The sequence below is a fragment of the Drosophila nasuta genome, unplaced genomic scaffold, assembly GCF_023558535.2.
Source record: "Drosophila nasuta strain 15112-1781.00 unplaced genomic scaffold, ASM2355853v1 ctg54_pilon, whole genome shotgun sequence".
Taxonomy (NCBI): domain Eukaryota; kingdom Metazoa; phylum Arthropoda; class Insecta; order Diptera; family Drosophilidae; genus Drosophila; species Drosophila nasuta.
The window spans coordinates 143,591-169,059 of NW_026869600.1; the positions used below are offsets into that span (position 1 = coordinate 143,591).

The window sequence follows — 25,469 nt, forward strand, 5'->3', positions numbered from 1 at the left end:
CTTTTGTTAGTCAATGCTCAAGAGCTTTGTCGTCAGACAGTACGATCATGCATCCTTTGCTTTAAATGCAAACCTCGGCTGCTTACGCAAATAATGGGAAATTTGCCTGCTGATCGACTCCGAGCGCTCCGCCCATTTTCAATTTGTGGCGTAGATTTTGTGGCCTAGTTGAGACTACCTATACATAGGATTCGCGGAAAGCCGCCGTACAAGTCGTACATAGTTTGTTCGTCTATTTTGCGTCAAAAGCGGTTCACTTAGAAATTGTATCCGATCTGTCAACTAATGCATTTCTAATGGCTTTCCAAAGGTTTGTTGGTCGAAGACGACGAACTTCGTCGGAGCAAGTTGCCATCTGGAGGAGATGCGGAGGCGAGTCGATGCCGAGGAGAACGCAGTTTGCGACTTCGCATCAAGAAGCGGATGCGAATTTGCGTTCATACCGCCGAGGGCTCCTCACTTCGGAGGACTATGGGATGCAGGTGTGAAGTCTACAAAGCACCTACTCCTACGGACGGTGGGCAACGCCCTGCTCACGGCCGAGGAGCTGCAGACAGTGGTCGTGGCGGTCGAGGCGGTGCTCAACTCAACGGCGAGGCACTAACCCCAGGGCACCTACTGGTGGACGGCCCACTGGTGGCACCGGCAGCATGGCGGACCCCGGACCAGGAGGGTCTGAGTTGCTTAAGGCGATGGAGAGCTGTCTCGTCGCTCAAGCGAGCGTTCTGGCAGCGATGGTCCCGGGAGTATGTGCTGGGCCTGCAGGCACGGGCCAAGCAAGCCCAGCACATACTCCCGGACCATCGCGAAAGATGAAAGATGAAAAAAGTTCGATAAGAACACCAAGAGCGAACATGATTATATGCTTGGAAATGCAATTCGCCGTACGCAGTAGAGTCGTGATCAGCAGTCGAAGCATAACAGTCGTGCGTGTACGTAGAAGGCCATCGTTTTCAGCCGTATCAAATTATCAATTATCTTAAATTTACCTTATGTATTATATTATATTCTAATAAGACTAAGGCCGTGTAACGAACACGTCTAGGGCGTCATCTTATTATGAGACGACCCGTTAAGTGGGCAGCAAACTGGAAGCATACTCTGCCTACATTATCGACTAAAGCTCAGGGAAAGTGGGTGGGTCTTTTGCCACCTAGTACCGTGCCACACAGATAAAAGGAGGTAGACAGAGTTAAGACGGGAACAGACAGGATAGGCTATCAACCGATAGACCGGTTAAGAAGTATTTGCATTCAATATATAAATATGAAGAACGAAGATGGTTATGTTCTTCTTCTTTACCCTCCCAACCTGTAAAAGCTTCTGGCTCTATGACTTTACCCAAATTAAGCAACAACAAGTAATATCAGGTGCCCATTACTTTATAATTTATTTCGACTTCATGATTATTCAACGAGGTTAAGACCAAAAGGCTTCAAAAATACTGTAATGCATGTACATAACTTCATTTTATGCATTTTTGCCTACTATATTACTTTTGCCTAGTATTTCCTAATAGGATGGGTTTAAATCAAGCGCCTTGTCCCACTGTAAGCCTGCTCAGCCTAACTGAGCAGTTACATTTAGACTCAATCTTGCGCTCTTCTTTGCTATAGTTGTTACAGTTTAGTTATAAGCTTTCGCTCATCTTTGTTTTCTAACTACTATTGTCGGAATAACCGGCAACCAATAAATTGTCACTCTCTCCTTTCGCAACTAGCAAACGAAACAGACGTGTTTAATTTGCGCATCAGCAGCCTTCAAAGTGTCTTGTCTTTTTGCTCCCAACAATAAATATTTTTCGATTTTCGTAATTTTACATGGCGCCCGAGCAGGCACTCACTGTTGAGTTTGACATTAGAAACATTCTCTTGAGTTCTTGCATTGGTGTTTCTCTTAATAGTAGAGTGTGTTTTCTCTTTGCTTAACTTGCACAACCCAGAAACATACACCAAGTCGCAATGTCGAAAGATAAAGGGAAGACTGAATTAAATCAAACCGTGATTGAAAATTGCCATAGTGCAAAATTAACGCTGTTATTTTCTAGATTATCAAAGCTAGAAGAAAGTATTGAGAGGCTTAGATTAACAGTGTTAAATGAAACAGGTTCCATCAATAAAATTGAGATCCAATGTCGTTTGGATATACTAAATAAATACATTGCAGATGCCATGGAGTTGCAATCTGAAATTGATTGCATTGACCCGGACAATTCTAGCCGTGCTTCCTTAGAAGAATTATGCATTAAGACAAGGTCGTTGTATCTGATTAGTTTGAAGGAGCCCGATTCGGACCGAGTGGCTCAGCCAGCATCGTATAGATCTCACTTGCCTAAAATTAACTTACCAAAGTTCAATGGCAAGCACTCAGAATACAAGCAGTTCATAAGCCTTTTCGAAAGTCTTGTAGATTCTGACCGGTCGCTATCAAATATTGAAAAGTTCAATCACTTAATTTCATGTCTGTCTGATGAGGCATTAGGAACAATAAAGGCGTTCCAAGTTTCGGGTGTAAATTACCCAAAAGCTTTAGAAAACTTGAGGCGTGTATACGACAACAAATGTCTTATATTCTTCGAAACGATCGCACAATTGTTTCATATCTCGCCAATGAATAAACCTTCGGCATCTGGGTTGAGGACCATTATAGATACGGTTTCGGCAATTTTTGAAAATTTGTTGTCACTAGGTGATGAACGAGATATCACCAACGCGATTCTCATACATATTGTATTGTCAAAGGTTGACCATAGCACCAAATCAAAGTATGAAGAACAGCTCGACTATAACAGGCTTCCACAATGGTCTGAGTGTGTCGATGTTTTGAATAGGCGCTACCAGCATATTTCAGCTGAGGAAAGCTCGAAATATAGAACGAGCCCTAAGCCAGAACCGAGTCCCAAACGGACTACCAAAGCGTCGTATTCAGCGTCTAAGTCCAGCAACCCTAGTTGTCAGTTCTGTAACGCGAATCATTTTATAAGCAGTTGCCAAGGCTTTAGGGCACTGCCGGTTACAGAACGATTCAGTTTCGCCAAGACCCAGAACCTTTGTTTAAACTGCTTGCAGTCTGGGCATAGAATATCCAGCTGCACATCTTCAAAATGCAGAGTGTGTTCTAAATCGCATAATACATTGCTGCATAGATTCGATGCGTCAGCTCAGCCTCAGACCACGAGTATGAGCCAGCATCAACATCAACAGCCTGGTAGCTCGAGCGGCCAAGCATCGTCACATCCAGCGCACGTAGCTAAGCCAACAGCAGAAATTGATGTCATTCTGGCTACCGCTGTTGTGAAAATTCGCGATAGATTCGGTCAATTCCAATTGGCCAGGGCTTTGTTGGACTCTGGGTCTCAGGTCAATTTCATGACTGAAGAATTTGCCCAAGCTCTAAGGTTGTCGCGAGCCAACAAGTGTCTGACAGTTACGGCTATAGGAACGTCAAATTTGGTAGCCCGACATGAAGTGTCCACAACGATATCATCTCGTGTTAACAAACATCAGTTTGACGCCGATTTCTGGGTGCTAAAATCAATTTCGAACCAGCAGCCAGACAGCTTTATTCCAGTCAAGCAATTACATCCTTATTTCTACAAGCCGCAGAGAATCGACTTGCTATTAGGAGCCGATTCCTTTTTCGACCTTTTGTGCACAGGCCAAATTAAATTGAAAGACAGTGGCCCTCTGTTACAAAAACTCTGCTAGGGTGGATTGTGTCAGGGCGGCGCAAAGGTATTCCGAGTCAGAACCCATTATGTGGTGCAACGACGTACTCGTCGGAAGATTTAAAACTTGACTCGCTGATAGAAAGGCTATGGGACTTAGAAAAGTTCCAGACTTATCGAGCGCTGCTAAATATTCGTCAGAGCAAAGAGCCTGCGAACAGGACTTTATTGACCGAGTGACAACTCTATCGACAGGGCGATTAGAAGTTAGTCTTCCTTTTAAAACAGACCCAAAAATACTTGGTTCGTCCTTTGAAACGACAAAACGTCGGTTTCTTTCACTTGAACGCAAGGTTTCAAGAAACGCAACATTAAAGGAAATGTATGTCAGTTTCATGAAAGAATATATAGAACTTGGTCATATGTCTCCCGTTGATTTTCCACCAGGACCACACTATTTTATACCACATCAGTGCGTCCTGAGGCCTGATAGTGCCACCACCAAACTTCGAGTTGTTTTCGACGCTTCGTGCAAAACGACTTCTAATTATTCATTGAATGATATTCTAATGGTGGGGCCAACTATACAGAGGGAACTCTTCTCGTCGCTAATTCGCTTTCGACTTAGTCAGTTTGCCCTCACGGCAGATATTACTAAAATGTATAGACAAGTAAGCATGTCTCCAAAGGATCGGATGTTTCAACTTATTGTCTGGCGTGAAAATCCGTCAGAAAAGCTTCAAATTTACCAACTGAATACAGTTACTTATGGCACTGCGTCTGCTCCTTTTCTGGCCATACGAAGCCTTCACGAACTTGGTGTTCGCCATAAGGAAACACATCCTCTTGGAGCTAAAGTCGTCTGCAATGACTTCTACGTCGATGACATGCTTACTGGAGCTGACGATGCTGATACGCTGAAGGAGATTTGTGTCCAAGTGTCAGATATCCTAAGCTCCGGTGGTCTCCAATTGGCCAAATGGTACCCAACCACCCTACTTTAATCAATGGGAATGAAACTGATAAAGTTCTCAGTTTCAACGATACAGATTCGACCAAAACATTGGGCATGCGGTGGACGCCAAAATCTGATATATTTCGATATCATTTGATTCCAGCTTCACCGATCTTAGCCCAACAAAACGCAACGTTTTGTCTGTGACAGCTCGTATGTTCGACCCACTTGGCTTGCTGAGCCCCATCAGTATTAAAGCCAGAATCTTACTGCAAGAGCTCCGGCAAAATCATCTAGCATGGGACGAAACTTTCCCTATGCATACAAGATGGGAGAGATTTAAAGAAAATCTACTAAACCTTGATAAAGATTTATCCATGCCACGAGTTGTATTGGATTGCGATTAGAATGTACGCCAGTTGTGGTCGTACGTCTTCGCTTAGCAACACTCAGATTCAGTAGCAAATCGTGTATCCAGTATACAAGACCTCACACAAGATGTTAGATGGAGACATGTGCCTTCTGTGTCAAACCCTGCCGATATTTGTTCACGTGGGTGTGACATCGATGAGTTAGTCGACTCGATATGGTTAGAAGGCCCACTGTTCTTAATGGAAGAGCAGTGTGAGTGGCCTAAGAATCCTCATTTTTCATTGTCAACCGATTTGAAAAACAGTGAAACAAAAAATCAGCTCAGGTTTGTTTAACTACCAACCCTGATTTTCTGTCATCTATACTGGCTCGCTTTTCTTCGTACAAAAGGTTGGTTCGAGTGATTGCCTATGTGTATAAATTCATTTGCTGGCCAAAAACTAAAAATTGTTCTTCAGCCCTTAGTAAACAGGAGTTGTATTTTGCCTCGTTAAAGTTATTTGAATTGGTTCAGCGGTCCGAATTCAACTTGGAATTTAAAAACTAAAAGCAAATCAATTAGGTTAGGTTAGGTTAGGTAGGACCGGCTGCCCCAGTACGGGGCAAAAGCATAGACCAGTGGAGGTCCGTAGCTGAACCGGTAGCTTATCTACGTCTCAGAAATCGCGCAGTATGGATGCATTTTTGGCAAAAGCCAGCAGCATGCTAGGAGATAGCCGTGAGACGTCCCGAAGATCGTTGTGGCACGGCGAATTAAGGTATTTCAACCGGAGTCGGGATAACGCTGGGCATCTACAGAGAAGATGCTCAAGTGTTTCCTTAACCCCGGTTCGTTGCATTTCCTGCACTGATCACTGTTCGTGATGCCCATCTTTACAGCATGGACAGCTGACATACAGTGGCCAGTTAAAATGCTAGCATTAGCCTGCAGTCTTTCCTTGAAAGCTGCATGACGAATTTGGTTAAGTTTTTGTTAGTAGAGGCACACATCAGCCTTGCAGTTTTGCACGAGTTGGCATTACGCCAGCTCGCGTCCCACTGAAGTCTAGAGCGCACCTCAATTTCACTGCCTAGAGTTCGCGGGGATATCGGAACATTGCACATGTTGCCAACATCGAGCCCAACACCTCTTTTGGCGAGAGTGTCTGCGATCTCGTTGCCATCGATGCCCTGGTGGCTTGGGATCCAATAGATTCGCACGACCGCAGATGCGTTCAGCGACTCTATTGCTCTTCTGCTGTCCAGGACAACTTTGGACTTGACCACATCAGAGTGCATTGATCGGAGAATAAACAGCATCGCGATTTGCAGAATGTGACCTGTTAGTGTGGACAACTTGGGCATCTTGCGAATCGGTGCACGAACAATGCAGCTAAATCTGGAGCAGTTACTGAGAAGAAATGTAATCAATGTTTTGTGGCTGAGCCAAAAGGAGTTTTGACACATCAGGGTGAGATCTTTCCTATTTGCTTTGACTCTGGAGCAGAATGCTCGCTTATTCGAAGTAGTGTTGCCGGTAAATTTGATGGCAAACTTATTAATAATATTGTCATAATACGAGGTATTGGCGACGCTGGCATTTCCAGTAAGCGACAAAAACTATGTAAATGTATTATTAATGGAAATATTGTAGAAATACTGTTTCACGTCATAGCAGATAAGTATCTCACAAATGATATTGTAATTGGTAGGGAAATCCTTAGTCAGGGATACGAAATCATCTTGAAACCTGATAAATTTGAATTTGTTAAGTCTAAATCTGTAAACGTTTGCAAAAGTATCTGAGCCATCTGCCTTGTTACTTAATGTTGATACTGAAATGATTGGTAATGACAAGGAAAACTTAATTAAATTACTTGAAGACTATTCAGCTGCATTTATTGATGGAATCCCTTGCACAAAGGTTAATACGGGTGAAATGACTATTAGATTAATTGATCCAAACAAAACTGTGCAGCGGCGTCCATATCGTTTGAGTCCAAAATGAAAAGAAATTGTACGTGAAAGGATAACGGAATTGTTAAACTGAAACATTATTCGACCTAGTTGTTCTCCCTATGCTAGTCCTATACTCTTGGTTAAAAGAAGAACGGTTCCGATCGACTTTGCGTTGACTATCGTGAACTGAACAACAATACTGTTTCGGACAGATATCCTTACCACTTATTAACGATCAGATTGCTAGACTAGCGGGTGCAAAATATTTTACTTGTCTGGATATGGCTAGTGGATACCATCAGATACCCATTCATCCCGATTCTGTTGAATATACCGCGTTTGTTACACCTGATGGGCACTATGAGTATCTGACAATGCCATTTGGCCTCAAGAACGCCCCCGTCTGTTTTCCAGCGAGCTATTATAAATGCATTGGGAAATCTTGCATATTCTTATGTAATAGTCTATATGGACGATATAATGGTGGTGTCATCTACCATAGAATTAGGTATGCAAAGATTGAGGATTGTTTTGGATGTATTGACTGCAGCGGATTCTCTTTTAACATAGCAAAATGTGGATTCTTAAAAACTACTGTACAAAACTTGGGGTATGAGGTACGAGCTGAGAGTTAAGGCCTAATCCGCGAAAAATTCTTGCGTTAAATTCCTTGCCACCACCGCAAACCGTTCGTAGCGTAAGACAGTTTATAGGATTGGCGTCTTATTTTCGAAAATTCGTGCCTCGGTTCTCACAGATTATGAAACCGATATATTCCTTAACTTCGAGTAAAAAAGTGTGTTTAATTGGAATAGCGAGTTGGAAGATATTAGAAAAATATTATTGCTATCCTTATAAATGAGCCTGTACTTGTTATTTTTGATCCACAACATCCAATAGAGTTACACACAGATGCTAGCTCTTACGGTTATGGTGCAATGTTAATGCATCGAATCAATGGTAGTCCTCATGTAATAGAGTATTTTAGTAAAAAACTAAAAATTGTTCTTCAGCCCTTAGTAAACAGGAGTTGTATTTTGCCTCGTTAAAGTTATTTGAATTGGTTCAGCGGTCCGAATTCAACTTGGAATTTAACAAAAACTAAAAGCAAATCAATTCAGAGAAATGGAAGAAGTTCAACCAAATGTTCAATCTCTCGCTCCATTTATTCAGAAAATCTCTGAGCCAGGAAAATCTCTTTCGTTGATCCGCGTAGGTGGCAGACTATTAAATGCACCGATTGACGACGATGCCAAGTTTACCGCAGCAATCTTAATGTCAAAGAATTCGCTTCCTTATAGCTACAGGAGGAAGCCGTGCAAACGGTCAAGTTGAACGTGTGATGAGTACACTGAAGAATCTACTGTCAGCGGTTGAATCAAGTCACCGATCTTGGGAGGATGCTTTAGGTGAGGTACAACTTGCCTTGAACTGCACAGTTAGTAGTGCAACCAAAGCAAGTCCCCTAGAGTTGCTTGTCGGCAAGGAGGCTCGTCCTTTGGGCTTGAATGTATTTAAGAGACTTGCATCAGACCAACTGTCACGCTGGTGTTAAAACTATGATTTCGCTCTTAAGGCAAAAGAATTTGGCTGATTAATGCTCGAAGAGAATGCACACAAATAGTTCGTGGTTGCATTCTTTGTTTTCGATACAAGCCAAAACTCATACAAGATGGGAGAGATTTAAAAGAAAATCTACTAAACCTTGATAAAGTATCCATGCCACGATTGTATTGGATTGGATTAGAATGTCGCCTTCTTCGCTAGCAACACTCGTAGCAAATCGCATCGGTATCCAGTATACAAGACCTCACACAAGATGTTAGATGGAGACATGTGCCCTTCTGTGTCAAACCCTGCCGATATTTGTTCACGTGGGTGTGACATCGATGAGTTAGTCGACTCGATATGGTTAGAAGGCCCACTGTTCTTAATGGAAGAGCAGTGTGAGTGGCCTAAGAATCCTCATTTTTCATTGTCAACCGATTTGAAAAACAGTGAAACAAAAAATCAGCTCAGGTTTGTTTAACTACCAACCCTGATTTTCTGTCATCTATACTGGCTCGCTTTTCTTCGTACAAAGGGTTGGTTCGAGTGATTGCCTATGTGTATAAATTCATTTGCTGGCCAAAAACTAAAAATTGTTCTTCAGCCCTTAGTAAACAGGAGTTGTATTTTGCCTCGTTAAAGTTATTTGAATTGGTTCAGCGGTCCGAATTCAACTTGGAATTTAAAAACTAAAAGCAAATCAATTAGGTTAGGTTAGGTTAGGTAGGACCGGCTGCCCCAGTACGGGGCAAAGCATAGACCAGTGGAGGTCCGTAGCTGAACCGGTAGCTTATCTACGTCTCAGAAATCGCGCAGTATGGATGCATTTTTGGCAAAAGCCAGCAGCATCCTAGGAGATAGCCGTGAGACGTCGAAGATCGTTGTGGCACGGCGAATTAAGGTATTTCAACCGGAGTCGGGATAACGCTGGGCATCTACAGAGAAGATGCTCAAGTGTTTCCTTAACCCAGGTTCGTTGCATTTCCTGCACTGATCACTGTTCGTGATGCCCATCTTTACAGCATGGACAGCTGACATACAGTGGCCAGTTAAAATGCCTAGCATTAGCCTGCAGTCTTTCCTTGAAAGCTGCATGACAGTTTGGTTAAGTTTTTTTGTTAGTAGAGGCACACATCAGCCTTGCAGTTTTGCACGAGTTGGCATTACGCCAGCTCGCGTCCCACTGAAGTCTAGAGCGCACCTCAATTTCACTGCCTAGAGTTCGCAGGGATATCGGAACATTGCACATGTTGCCAACATCGAGCCCCACTCCCTCTTTGGCGAGAGTGTCTGCGATCTCGTTGCCATCGATGCCCTGGTGGCTTGGGATCCAATAGATTCGCACGACCGCAGATGCGTTCAGCGACTCTATTGCTCTTCTGCTGTCCAGGACAACTTTGGACTTGACCACATCAGAGTGCATTGATCTTATTGCAGCCTGGCTGTCAACAAAGATGTTAATAGAGGTGTGATCACGCTGTAAACCCCGAGCCAATTCGGCAGCCTTGCCAATGGCAAAAACTTCCGCCTGGAAGATGCTGCAATGGTCTGGGAGTTTATAGGATTGTTTGGAGACCGGGTCCGGGCGGTATACGGCCGCTCCGACACCATCATCCATCTTCGAACCGTCGGTGAAGAGGTTGAGGGCTTCGGGAATGCATAACCCTTCCCGCCAGCACTCCGGTTCCAAGAATATAGTGTTAATATGGTCGGTACTGGTAAGGGGATAGTATAGTCCAAGTCTCTACTAGTCTCCCTACCAATGGCGCTGTGACCATAGCCTAGCAGACCCAAATTGCCAGTTGCGGCAATCCGTAGGGACGATTTTGCGGCTATGGATTGCGCGTATAGGTGTAATGGTTCCACACCAGCTATTACCTCGAGGGCTTTAGTTGGCGTCGACCTGAGAGCGCCTGTGATACACAGTAGCGCTTGACGCTGTGTCCTTTCCATGATGGATAGGTACGTCCTTTTTCAGTGGCCTGCCACCACACTAGAGGCTACCGTAGGTGAGGATAGGAGCGAACAACTGAGATGTATATCCACCGCATTAGATTAGGAGAGAGGCCCCAAGTGCAACTAAGCGTCTTTTTCGCCATGTACAAGGCTCCGGTGGCCTTCTTCACCCTTTCTAACACATTGAGCTTCCATGTCAGTTTGCTGTCCAGGACCACACCTAGGTATTTTACTGCTAGGCTCGGCTTTAGCATAGTGCAGCCTATTTTTGGGGGGGACCACGCAGGTACCTTATACCTCTTCGTGAAGAGGATAAGGTCCGTTTTATCCGCGTTAATGCTGAGCCCGGCTGATTCGGCCCATGCTTTAACTTCCCGCAAAGTAAGTTCCATTACGGAACTAAGGGTGGTTGGGCATTTCCCAGTTATCAAAATGCTTATGTCGTCAGCATAGGCAATTAGCTTGGGGGCCCGTCTAGTAAATTTTAGAAGTAGGCTATTTACGACCAAATTCAAAGGAGAGGCGAGAGAACCCCACCCTGGGGAGTGCCACCTCGCACTACCTTTGTAATGGCCGCATCGCCCCACGTAGCCACCACCCGCCTGTCACAAAGAAGGCGGTTGACCCATCTGTGGATCGCTGGTGCCGTGTTAGTGAGGTAAGGCCCTTCATAATAGCATCAGTGGTGACGTTATTGAAGGCGCCTAAAATGTCAAGAAATGCACCCAAGGCATATTCTTTATAGTGGTCCGCTTTTTCTATGGAGGCTACTAGAGCATGGAGAGCAGTCTCAATGGACTTGCCCTTTGTATACGCATGCTGATTTGGGGACAACAGATGCATTGAGTTGCTTCTGATGTGCAAATCAAGTAGCTTTTCAATGTTTTTAGCAGGAAGAGGTTAGGCTGATAGGCCGAAAGTCATTTGGGACCACATGACTGCATTTGCCCGCCTTGGGCAGGAAAATGACTTTCGAGGTCCTCCAAAGAGTGGGGATATGACCCCATGCGAGGCACGCCGAATAGATACCCGATAGCCACGGAACAATCGTGGGCTTGCTGGCTTGCAGCATTGCTGGCGAAAGTCCATCGAGACCGGGCGACCTGACCTTCGCAAAGGAGTCGATAGCCCAAATTATTTTGTTATCTGTAATTAGACTGGCAGGGGAGTCTCATAACTGGGAGACTAGGAAAGAGCTGCCAGTCGCTATTCTCTATTCAATACATCCCGGGAAATGAGTTGAGAGCAGTGCTTCAAGAGTTTCAGCACTGCTCTCCGTCCACGCTCCATCGCCCGACTTGAGCAGACTAGGACTGGAAGCCTGCTTGGACAGCAGCTTCCTCAGTCTGGAGGTGTCTTTGATGTTATCCAGGTCCGAGCAGAAGGTTCTCCATGAAGACCTTTTGGATGATCGGATCATCTTCTTGTACGACTTCAGGAGAGACCTATACTCGTCCCAGACATATTCGTTGTCCGCCTTCTTAGCAAGTTGAAACATGCTAGTAAGCTCCCCACGAAGCGAAGAGATCTGGGTTCCACCAGGGTGGCTTCGATCTTCTCGTCGGTCTTGAGAGTCTACAAGATTGGCGAAACGCTGAAAGTAGTCCTGCAGAAAGGACATTGACATTAGTTTCTAGGTCCTGCACCGAGTTGATGTTACCCGGCGAACCAAGAGACTTGGAAACAAGGCTAGAGAATTTCGCCCAGTTCGTGTTACGGGGATTTCTGAACGGCTGAGCCGCAGGTACCCTGTTAAAAGGAATGAGTAAATTGAATGTACTTATGGTCCGAGAAGGAGGGTCTGTCCAGGACCCTCCACTCTTCAACATTGGTACACTCAGTTGAAATCGTTAAGTCCAGCACATTACTGGAGGTGGGACCTACATAGGTAGATACCTCACCCCTGTTGGCTAGTCTAAGCTTATGGTTAAGGATAAAATCAAGAACTGACTCACCCCTGTCGTTGATGTCGGGACTTCCCCAGACGCTATGGTGGGCGTTGGCGTCCGTTCCGATAATAATATATGCTTATTGGAGGAGCAGACCATGTCCACCAGCCTCCGCAGCTCGTCAGGTGGAGCCGGCTTGTCGTGGGCCATATAACAGGATGCCAGCAGCAAACATCCTTCACGGCTCTCCAGCACCACCACGGTTAGATCGTCGTTGCTGTAATTAGGTAGTAGATGAGCTTTTAGCCCCTTCTTTACAAGGATGGCAGTTCTCGATCTGCTTACCAATGTCGGGACGTATAAATCATAGTTGGGCGACTTCAGTCCAGCCACCGTGTTGCCGACGCTATCCACGGTTCTTGGACCAAAGCCGCGTAGGCGGACACTTCCTCCAGGGCAAGGAGTAGCTCCGCCGAAGCCGTTTTGGATTTATGGAGGTTGAGTTGCAGCACACTCATTAGAGGTTAGCAAACTCGCGGGGGCCGTCTCCATGGACAGTTCCTCCCCACCTCCTCCGTCCTGTCAGTCAGGCTGAGGTGCTGGGTGGCGTCGGTCACGCTCTCGAGACCGAGATCTGCCTCAACCTCCCCAGACCTCAGCGTGTGTGTGTCCTTGTCGTTCGGATGACGTTTCTTGAGGCGAAGGTACACGCTCCCTAAGCCCCACGCCATCTTCCCATTGCGTTTATATAGCAGATCCTCGGCCTCCTTGTTGATCTGAATGATCACGTGCTGCCCACCACTGGGTAAAGGTTCGTCAACCTTCAGCACGGACCAATCACTCGTCGGTATGGCCGGGTTCTGCTTTTAAGCAACTGAAGCGCCCGCTCTCCCTGGACAACTATTGGGAAAAGGACTTTCGCCTTCGGCATGGACGGAATATTATTCCTGTCCACCACGTCCAACTTGGCCCCTCCACAGCCCGTCCAGTTTGGGTACGGTCGCTTGCAGCCACTGCAATGTTGGGTCGTCCTTGCATGTCAGGATCTTGACACCATTCAGCCAGCCAGTGCCTTCAGATGTAGGCATTGGACTGTCTGGGACATTCTCCATCCTGACAAACAGTGCGTCGACCAGCTTACTATGGGTCAACCGCCACCGCTCTGCAGACATTTTCCCGTTAGGGTCCCCTCTGTCTATGAGAGCAACGGCGAGATGCCGCCTGGCAGTTTCAGCAACCGTTGCTCTCTGTTTCGTCCTGTTCGAGTCCGTGTTGGTGGAGCCAGGTGCTCGCAGCTTCTTGCTCACTGGAGCCCCTTGCTTGGGACTCTCAGCGGACCGTTGGCGCTTGCTTGCCATGGACTCCACCTTGTTGTTGGCAGGGCCGGTAGAACCGGTCTGCACTTTATTGTCTTTTGGAAGGGGGCTAAGTTGGTTTTCCCGCATCCACGTGTTGGCCCAGGCAAGCCTCTCCTGGTCCTTGACGGACAGGTTAGCTACGCCACTAAGCCTTGCGTGAATACGGGTCGCCGCCCTATTTTTGGCCTTCTCCTTCCAGCAGCCCCCCGTGCCCCGCTGCGCAACCTTGGAGGTGCTGGCGATAGGCAGGGGTGACTGAAGAGGAAGACGTTCCCCTCCACCGTAGAAGTTGGCGCAGCGCTCTTTTGGTCCGTGTCGGTTAAGACCACAGCACCCGCGCGCACCAACCTCGAATTTTTGGTGGCAGTGTTGTTACAACTGATACGGCCTGCTCCCGCCGCCTCAGAGGTGTGACCGCTGGCGACACGCAGAGAGGATCTCTCCCCCCCGTGCCCGCCGGTGGTAGCAGTCACGCCTTCCACCGACGTTTGGGCTGACATCCCAGCCCGAGTTGAATAGTTTAATGAGTCCATTCCGAGACCATAGTTGGCTAATTTTGTTCTTGGGAGCCCCCCATAGCGTTTTTAGTCTGACCGCCAGACACCTCGTACCATGGATTCTGCTACTTATCTTCAGGCAGATGCCCGAAGGATAAGGAACAGAGTCCTCAGCTAGGATCTGCAGTTCCTGAAATATCGACGTATAGTAGAGATCTGCTACCCGTTGACACTGAGGTAATACAGATCCTACCCAGCCAGCACCCTCGGGGAGGGTTCAGCAGAGGATTTTGCCAGCCAAGCAAATCAATTACTTCAACCAAATGTTCAATCTCTCGCTCCATTTATTCAGAAAATCTCTGAGCCAGGAAAATCTCTTTCGTTGATCCGCGTAGGTGGCAGACTATTAAATGCACCGATTGACGACGATGCCAAGTTTCCAATCTTAATGTCAAAGAATTCGCCCTTGGTCAGAATGTATTTAAGAGACTTGCATCAGACCAACTGTCACGCTGGTGTTAAAACTATGATTTCGCTCTTAAGGCAAAAGAATTTGGCTGATTAATGCTCGAAGAGAATGCACACAAATAGTTCGTGGTTGCATTCTTTGTTTTCGATACAAGCCAAAACTAATGGAACAAGTAATGGGGCAGTTACCAACTGATCGTTTGATTACTACACGTCCATTTCACATTTGTGGCGTTGATTTTGCGGACCCATAAATGTTTCCTTGAGAATTCGGGGACGGCCTCCTTTAAAAATGTATATAGCAGTATTTGTGTGTTTTGCATCAAACGTCGGGACAAACAACCTACTCAAGGAGCTACAGATGGAGTTCTCGAAGCAGCAGGAGAAACTGCAGTTGTTCACGACGGAGATGGGGATGGAATGGCACTTCATCCCTCCTCGAGCCCCACATTTCGGATGGCTGTGGGAAGCCGCGGTGAAATCCGCAAAGCATCTCCTCGTCCGGCAAATCGCCAACGCGTTACTGGCGCAAAGCGAGGTCAGAGCTCATCTGGCAGATGTCGAGGCCATCCTCAACTCGCGGCCTCTCACTCAACTCAGCTCCGATCCCAACGATGGCGAGGCTCTAACGCCGGGCCATCTTCTAATCGGGCAAGCCATACGTTCGCTGCCGCAAGGATCCGTGCCAGACAGGCCCAACAAAGAGCTGACGTATTTGCGACGGTGGCAAATGTTATCCACGCTCAGACAGCGGTTTTGGCTCGCGTGGTCGAAGGACTACATCCACAACCTCCAAATCCGCACCAAATGGAAGTCTCCACAGCCCGGCGGAGGTCGGATGCCTCGTCCTGGTTCACGAGGACAACACGCCACCTCAGCGGTGGATAACTGGAAGGGTCGCAGGCGTAACCCGAGGAACAGACGGCCAAATACGGGTGGCCGAAATTAGAACTGGCACTGGCACATTCAAGCGCCCAATCCATAAATTAGCACGGTTGCCAGTGATTTGAAATCCCACGTCGGGTATTCCAAGGTGGCCGGTGTTAAATCAAGCGCCTTGTCCCACTGTAAGCCTGCTCAGCCTAACTGAGCAGTTACATTTAGACTCAATCTTGCGCTCTTCTTTTGCTATAGTTGTTACAGTTTAGTTATAAGCTTTCGCTCATCTTTATTTTCTAACTACTATTGTCGGAATAACCGGCAACCAATAAATTGTCACTCTCTCCTTTCGCAACTAGCAAACGAAACAGACGTGTTTAATTTGCGCATCAGCAGCCTTCAAAATGTCTTGTCTTTTTGCTCCCAACAATAAATATTTTTTCGATTTTCGTAATTTTACAATGGGTATGAATATAATACTAATAAGAATAATAATAACAATAATAATAGCTGTCATATACGATTTACAAATGATTTTTGTGCGGCTATGCCGTACTTACACACACTCTTTATACGCTGTTTTTCTTACTGCATCGATATCGGCAGGCCTGTGATGATTGATGAGCTGGGTGGAACTTCAAAAGGGATTAGAATATATAACAGCTTTGATATAATATTATATACATACCATACCCATATGAGGACTTACTATTCGATTATATCTAACTTAAAATATAATACTAAATATAAAATTCAAATATAAATTTAAATATGAATTACATTTCAATACGCTTATTAATTGAATTTACGTTATATTGTTGAACATTTTGTATGGCAAAGAAAAATTATATACGAGAAAAGAAACAACAAGTACAAAGGCGGCAGCGAGTGCAATAGCTCTATCGGCGGCGTTAGAGGCAGCAACCAAAGTCGGCAGTGGCCTCCAGTGGCAATCGCACTGTCAACACAACATCCAATAAGAGATGCGACGACGAGTGGCGGCAAAGATCTCAATGCCGACGAGTGGTGCAGGCTCGGCAACACATAGCAGCGAGTCGTAGCAACGACTCTGCGTCAGAAACGCGCAGCCTCAGCAGCGCATGGCGCAACTTCCACACTGATAACGAGAAGTGGCCATGAGCAGCTCTATGCTGATCCGTTCTCTCTCAAAAGGTTTATCCGAAGCTTGTGTTTTTCTGGAACCGCTTTAGCAACGCATGGCGACGCTTCTACAGCCTCCTGCTGTCTTGGGCGTCACTAAACTGGTGACTCAAGTGCAAATATCTAGGCGTTTGGTGGCAACTCCCTTTGCAAAGTTGTTGCCACGCCTTTTGGCGCGGGGCCTCTGCAGTTGCAGATCAGTTGGTGTGTGCTGTACAGTGGTCGTTGCCACGTGATTACACACACAATATCCTACACCAGGAAAAAGGTACTAATGAAAATTATGAAATTTGGTTATCTCGCTACGTACCTTGTTAAACCAACGAGAGGGCCAAGGAAAATCAAAACAATGCACTTTGAAAAGTGCGCACTCCCAAACAACACCAATAATAATTATATTTAATATTGTGACGGATGTCGTCAGATTTAGTTTTAATACTTTGCTGCGGCACACTTTATCTCCTTAGCTTTTGAATTAAAAAAATGGTCTAGCCTAGATTAAGCGTGGATATTGATATTGTTTGATTAATCTAAGTTCGATATCGATATTATTTAATACGATACTAATGTGAATGACATAAGTGATCCTGCCAACTCACTGCAAATATTCGATTAATAAATCAATAATATACTAACATCTGTTGGCGAGTGCATCAGTCATCGAATGCAGATGTTATCGCGAGCAGCTGTTAGCTTGCACAACAGTCGCGTCGCAAATATTGATACCGCCATACAATTTAAATTCAAATTGCAAATTAACGGACAATGCTCACCCCTACACCACAAGTTCAATGTGAGTCTTTACGACGAAGATTGAATTTGAAAAAGGGTGAACAAGAACCTATCAAAGGTCTTTAGCATGGAATGTGCCTATTTCTTTCCCTGTTAGACCTTCCAATAAGTACAAAGAATTGCCCATTTTCTTTTTAATGCGAGCGTTGATTCCAACAGGAGCTAACTTGGCATTAAAATTAGTTGCAAAATTCCGTTTGACCACTTGTTGTCCAACTTCAAAAGAACGTGGTCTACTACGCAAATTATACATCTGTTGATTTTTCTCATAAGCCATTGTGAGATGTTTTTCAATGTCTGCACGAATCTTCTGAAATTGATCAATTCTACTTAAACCTTCCGTTCCATCGCTAAGCAAGTCAAGATTTTTAAGCAATTTAAAATCTTGACCGTGTGTGGTCATATGTTGTCCGAATACTACAAAATATTGAGATATACCAATCGACTGGTTTATGGAATTTCTTAAAGCCGCATTGATACTTGGCAAATAAATGTCCCACACCCGCTGATCACTCCGTATATAAGCTCTTAAGGCTGCGTTGATAGAGCGATTAACTCTTTCGGCTGCATTTGATTGCGGAGCATACGCACCTGTTCTTATATGCTGAACTCCGAATTTGGAAATAAAGTTAGTGAACTCATGGCTTTTAAATTGAGTGCCATTGTCGCTAACTATAACTTCCGGTACTCCAAAACATGCAAAGATATCATCTCTTAAATAATTGATAATAACTTGCGATGTAAATTTCTTTACTGGTTTAAGAAAGGTAAACTTAGAAAAATGGTCAAGGATGATGAAAATTCCTACGTTGCCTTGTTTAGTGCGCGGAAAAGGACCAATAAAATCGATGTATAACAGGGAACAGTTCTAACTCGACCGCAGCGATTTCTGTCACTTCTTCGAAGGATCTAGAAAGTGCATCAGCTACTACATTTTCACTTCCTTTTCTGTGTTCAATATCAAAAGAAAAGCCCTGTAATTTAATTGCCCATCGAGCCAGCCTCCCACTCAAGTCTGATTGGTTCATTAACCAACGTAGGCTTGCGTGATCAGTAACGACTTTAAAAGACTGTCCTTCGATATACATTCTAAATTTTTTATTGCAAGAACAACCGCTAAGCATTCAAGCTCAGTCACTGTGTAGTTTCGTTGGGCTTTATTTAGCTTTTTGAACATATAAGCGATGGGTCTCTCGCTTCCTGATTCATCCACTTGAGCTAATACAGCGCCTACTCCATAAGACGAAGCGTCGCATTGTACAACGAATGGCTTTGAATAATTCGGATGAATTAGATATGAATCAGTACACAGCTTGCGTTTGATTTCATCAAAGGCCACTTGAGCTACGTCATTCCATTCATACGATTTTCCTTTTAATAATTCAGTTAGGGAAATATGACTGTAGAATACTGGGAAATGAATCGCTGATACCATCCAGTCATACCTAAAAATCTTCTTAGTTGTTTAGTTGTTTTGGAGCTGGGAACTCATCCACGGCTTGTATTTTGTTAAGGTTTATTTGGAGAGTACCTTCTCCTACAATATATCCAAGAAAATTTACTTGACTGACTTTTTCCGACATTTATCGTCACTCCCGCTTTATGCAATTCTGTAGCAACTGTAGACAAATGCTCCAAGTGCTCATCAAAACTTGCTGACATGACTAGCAGATCATCAAGATTGTGAGGTAGTTGTCTAAATTAAAGTTGCAACAAAAAATGAACATCTGATTGTCACAAATCAAAGCATCAGCTGATGCGCCAAAGCCTTAATTAAGTTGGCAACTCTACTTAGCATAGCTCAACTGTTGAGTCTATCGAACGGGGAGTAGTGCAATGATCCACACAGAGATGCTTTGAGCACTCACTAAGGGCAGCCATCTTCACTTTTGCAACTTTTTCACTGAGAACATACATTTACATCAAACCAAAAATTTGCAAAGAAAAATTGCAAAAATAAATATAAAATAATACTGCAACCAAGCCAACAATTTTGGCATCCAAGGTTTTCTTTTGTCGCCAACTTGGATTGGCCGGCTCTTTAGAGAGTTTAGAACTGCTAAATTTTCTCTTTGCCACTGATTGGTAAGTTGTGTCAATCTGATTAGACCTTGCGGTAAAATGTTATTTTATGCAGCTTATTGGTCATACCGCTGGCAATTGCACACGCTAGACCCTCCATAGAGTGTAATAGGTGTTGCACATTGCGGTCCTCGCCTTCCCAAGCGCAGGCGGCTCTTCACCCTAACCTGCAAGCCTAAGGGAGTATTGGTGAAGGCAGCGAACCTCGCTGCGAACAGCCAGCTAGAGCGAGAATAAGGCAATAATCTTGCGGCAGCGAATCTTCGCTGCAGATTATCAAACGGTATTCGATAGCGGCTCAGCGAAGGCGATACTAGAGACGTTCAAAGGAGCGTAGATCTTCCGGCGAGAGATCTACGGCTCCACAAAACACGCCAGTACCATCTGCATTGGATTGTTTTCGTTCGTAAAATGCACTAAGAGCGCCAACATGGTTTGAAAAACTGAAAAGTTAAATTGAATTTGTATTTAGTACTTGTCAAAATCAACTAACTCATTTCTTCGACCTTTATACAGCCAACATGGGGTACATAGGGATTCGATAGCCTGATATCCATAACCCTTTATCATCTTTAACAGCTATCATCAACATTCATATATGCTACGACGGATTCATCAGTTATCAGGCCTGCTAACATCGATGGAAAGTGCGTAAGTACGGCATAGCCGTGTCTGTAATTATAGTTGATTGGGGTTGTGATTGTGAAGCCCTCGTTTCCTTGTTGGTCCGTGTTGGTTACCTATCTTTCGTATTATTAAGTCATGAAGACAACCGTTTAAGTAAAACAAATTAACGTAACGATAAATAAAAGCTCAATAAATCAAGCACTATTGTTAACTAGAGATAATTTGTATAAACAAAATGAAGTATGTTTATTAAATTACTGTATATCATGGAGAAGAAAACAATGATGTGTTAACTTTTTGATTCTAATTGGGCACTGAATATATGCGAGCGTTTGAGATAGTGCGAAATGAGTATTGTCCCTCTCCCCTAGTATTACACTCTGTCTACACTTTAATTTATGATGACTTACTACCCAGTCGAAGCCAAAGACCCACCCCAGCCCTGAACTGAGCCGGCAAGTTAGCTAGACAGAGTAGGCTTAGACGAGTAGAACCTCGTGGTGTTCGTCACATAATTAAATGGCGCCCAACTCGTGAGGCCTATGGAAAATGTGCCCCAAAATAAAAATTTCCTCATCAAACTATTCATTCTTTTTATTGAAAACATAGATGTATGAATTTTCTGCCTTCTGGATTGGCTGTTTACTGATGAGAAAGTCGGAAGCAGACCAGGCGAAAAGAACATACATAGCGGATTCATTAATTGATAGTGTTATCAATGAATTAAACCTGCTAAATACAATTTTCTGGCCAATAATGTGATTAAGGAAATTTTTGTAGAATTGATGAATTTCGATTCGCTACCGAATCATTGTTAGGCCCAGTACACAATATTGTGTTGTGGTATTGAAATCGAGAATTGTTCAGTATTGGTTAATATCGATCTGTTCCTCTTTCAATCACAAACACTCATCAAATACGTTACTAATCAAAGTAGATTCAGACTCTCAGTACTCACTTCACATTATCTTAAAATCGCATTGAAGGGTAAGTCCCAAACTTAAAAACTTAAAACTTAAAACTTGAACACTATATTATCACATATCGTAAACTTATTTTTGTCAATTACCTTGTCAATATCGAATACCGTACTAGTTCACATTCATACTTTAATTCATTATGCCGGTTACTCGCAGCCACGAAAACCTCGCATCAGCTAGTTCATTAATTCTTTGCAAAATTTGCAATGATTTAAAATCGTCTGAATTTGAATTAGTAAAACCCCTTGTAGTCATAACTTTCACTCCGAATGTATATCCAATTGGCTCAATAGTAGCGAAACTTGTCCAACTTGCAAAAAGCCGTGCAGGATAGGAGATATTTTTGGCTTAGAACAATCTGAAGGGTTAAGCATGCTTCATACAGTTGCAGCACCCCAGATTCACGCGATGCCTCGGGAGCCTCTGGCACTAAACCGCGAGAGCGACCCAAAACAAGAGCTAATCAGAGAGAGAATCTCATGAGAAATGCTGCACGAGCAAGTCACCTACCCCGAGCATCAATAGGAAGTATAACCTCACCCGTTCCAGCTGTGTCTGAACAACGAGTTCAAGGACTTATCACTTCTTCACTCGATAACTTTCGAGCTGAACTAGTCGCTACTATCGCTGATCAGGTTGAATTTGCCTTCAGAAACTTAAATATTGCCGCCCAACCGCCAATAGTTCGTTCCGAGGAACCGCAATTGGAATGGGATAACGAAATTCCAGATCCGAATAACGAAGGATCGAGGCAATCAGGAAATATATCTGGTAGTATCGATCGGCCTGACCGAATTTCCAGTACCATTGTTAATTGGCATCTTAAGTTCAGTGGTACACCAACTGATATACCAATCGAAGACTTTATATATCGAATAAATTGCTTGACCTCTCGTTGTTTGAGCGGAAGCTTTGATACGTTGTATCAGTTCGCTCACTTACTATTCTCAGGTCCAGCGTTAACATTCTATTGGAGGTTTCATCGTAGCTCTCATCATAGGAATTGGTATAATCTTTGTTCTCGTTTATGCTAAAGATACCAAAATCAAAGAACCGATGAAGTCATAAAAGATAGCTTACGACGCAGGAAACAAAAGTTTAATGAACCTTTCGACGAATATCTGGATGCTATGTTGAACATAGCAGATACGCTTAATTCTCGTCTATCCGATACCGAATTGGTCTCTTATGTTAAACAGAATTTGAAACCAGATCTTCGACATGAACTATTACATGTTCCAATTCAAATTTAGCTATCCTTCGTAGAGAATGTCACAAACATGAATCAAATGAATCAAATGCTGGAATTGCGATGAAATTGGTCATCGTTACCAGGATTGCCTGAAATCACGTCGTATATTTTGTTATGGCTGTGGAAAACTTGACACATATAAACCAAACTGTACAAAATGTAAAACCAAACAGGAAAACTCGCAGAAGGGTATTCGCTTACCACCAAAAGCGGATATCCGCAATTAAAAATAGAAACAAATTCTCTAGAGTATTTTCAACCACCTGCTATATCGAATAACTTACCTGACTTACAAATTCATCGACATTTTATACCTTATCATTTGCGATTAAGAAAAATTCACACATCTCCAAAATCGCGTGCTGCTCATCGTATGCATACATTTTGGTCGAAAAACCGTGTACTAAATTCTTATAGGATATCAGCTATCGTAAATAAAGACAACGATATACGACCCTTTACTTACCTCAACATTCTCGATCAGCGTTGTTTGGCCTTGCTCGATAGCGGAGCAAATAAAAGCGTGATTGGAGGAAACTTAGCAAAGTTCATTCTTGAAAATAATATTAACTATCTTAAAATCAAAGGATTTGTTAAAACTGCTGATGGACAACCTCAAAAGGTCGCTGGTACCATTAATCTTCCGATCGAGTATAATTCGACAAAGCAATCTTTTGAGTTCCTAATTGTTAGCGCCATCACGCAAGATGTTATTTGCGGAATTGACTTTTGGAATAAATTTGGAATTTCTGTTAGTTATGTTAGTGCAGTAACTGAATCTGAAATGGAAAATGAAACGATACCCAAACTGTCTCTTACAGTGATGCAAAACGCAGATTACAAGCAGTTGTTGATTTTTTCCGTCATGCGAAAGGAAAAACAACACTTCTTGAACATACTATAGACACAGGAGATAGTACTCCTATTAAACAACGATACTATCCCATATCTCCAGCTAAAGAAAAGCGACTTTGTGTCGAGATTGACCGCATGTTACGTTTAGGAGTAATAGAAGAAGCTTCTAACTCTCCATGGTCCTCGCCTGTGGTTTTGATTGTTAAACCTGGCAAAGATCGTCTATGTCTTGATTCTCGAAAGCTAAATGCAGTGACGAAGAAGGACGCATATCCCATGCCTAGCTTAGAAGGTCTTCTAAGTCGATTGCCATCTGTTAAGTGCATTTCCAAAATCGATTTAAAAGATGCCTTTTGGCAAATTTCTCTAGACAAAGAAGCGCGACCAAAAACTGCTTTTACGGTACCAAATAGACCCTTGTATCAGTTTACTCGCATGCCATTTGGCTTGTGTAACTCACCTCATACAATGTGTCGTCTTATGGATCAAGTAATTCCCTATGACATGAAGGAACACGTATTCGTATACCTAGATGATCTATTGATCATGTCCTCTAACTTTGAAGACCACTTACTGCATCTGACCGAAGTGGCAAATAGATTACGAAAAGCGGGATTAACAATAAATGTTGCCAAAAGTCAGTTTGGAATACGAGAAGTAGATTACTTAGGCCATGTAGTAGGAGAAGGCACACTTCGAGTAAATCCAATGAAAGTGCAAGCCGTTTCCGAATTTCCGGTGCCACAGTCCAGACGCCAACTGAGACGATTCCTGGGCATGACTGGTTGGTACCAGCGTTTTATTCCCCAGTACTCAACGGTCATCTTTGCACTAACAGAGCTGCTAAAAGGAAAGAAATTTGAATGGAATGAAGAGGCCCAACATGCGTTCGAAGCAATAAAACATAGACTATGTGCTGCTCCGTTTTTGCGTCATCCCAACTATGAGTTGCCATTCATAGTGCAATGTGACGCTTCAACATATGGCATCGGCGCCGTATTAGCTCAACTTGATGCAGAAGGCAACGAACTACCCATTGCCTATATGTCGAAAAAGTTGAACAAAGCACAACGAAATTATTCTACAACGGAATTAGAATGCTTGGCAGTTGTATTAGCCATTAAGCGATTCCGTATGTATATAGAAGGCCAATCATTTAAAGTTATAACCGATCATGCAAGTCTGAAATGGTTGATGAATCAAACAGACCTTCATGGCAGACTCGCTCGATGGGCGTTAAAGCTACAAGGAATGGATTTTCAGATCGAACATCGGAAGGGCAGTCAAAATGTAGTGGCTGACACTCTTTCCAGAGCATTCGAAGAAACGTCCCTACATCTCTCAGAAATTCGGTGATAGTTTCAGCTCATTGTACCCCAACGTCAGCACATTGCGGCACAGCGAAGTGTCTAGAACGCATTGGTAGGCATTTTTATTGGCCACGAATGGTAGTGGAAGTGCGAGACTTTATCAGCAAATGCGAAATATGTCAAACCTCAAAATACCCAACACAAAATCTAAAGCCGCCAATGGGTATTCAAACAATTAGTGAGCGAGTATTTCAAAGACTCTACATAGATTTCATAGGTCCGTTTCCACGCTCAAAACTTGGTAATATCGGAATTTTTATCATCCTAGATCATCTTTCAAAATTCACATTCCTTATACCAGTTAAGAAATTTTCGACTTTAATAATCATTGATCACTTGCGCAACACAGTATTTAACTGTTTTGGCACACCAGAGTTCATAATCAGCGATAACGGCACTCAGTTTAAAAGCCGAGAATTCGCTGCATTTTTGTCTTCGTATGGTATCAAACACATGTTCACTGGAGCATATTCCCTCAAAGTAATGCAGCTGAAAGAGTCAATAGATCCATTAATGCGGCGTTAAGATCATTTATTCGATCAGACCAGCGAGAATGGGATATATATGTTAGCAGTATCAATTGTGCTCTACGCAATAACATACATCAATCGATAGGCGCGTCACCGTACTATGTTGTATTTGGACAGCATATGATGACGCATGGTAAAGACTACACAGTGTTTAAAAATTTGAATCTCTTAAGTGAAGGAACTGCTCGACTCGAGCGTGCCGATAAATTCTCTAAAATCCGTGCTGATATTCACAAATATCTGAAAAGGCATATGAAAAGAATCAGAGATCGTATAACCTTCGTACTAAACAA

At 43.7% G+C, this 25,469-nt stretch overlaps 1 protein-coding gene across 1 annotated transcript; it reads left to right on the top strand.

Moving 5' to 3' along the window:
• The first annotated feature begins 15,009 nt into the window (after window positions 1–15,009).
• On the top strand, window positions 15,010–15,597 carry LOC132797997 (uncharacterized). The gene has a single exon (XM_060809724.1). The coding sequence runs from the start codon at window positions 15,010–15,012 to the stop codon at window positions 15,595–15,597; it is 588 nt and encodes a 195-aa protein (XP_060665707.1).
• Window positions 15,598–25,469: the final 9,872 nt, after the last annotated feature.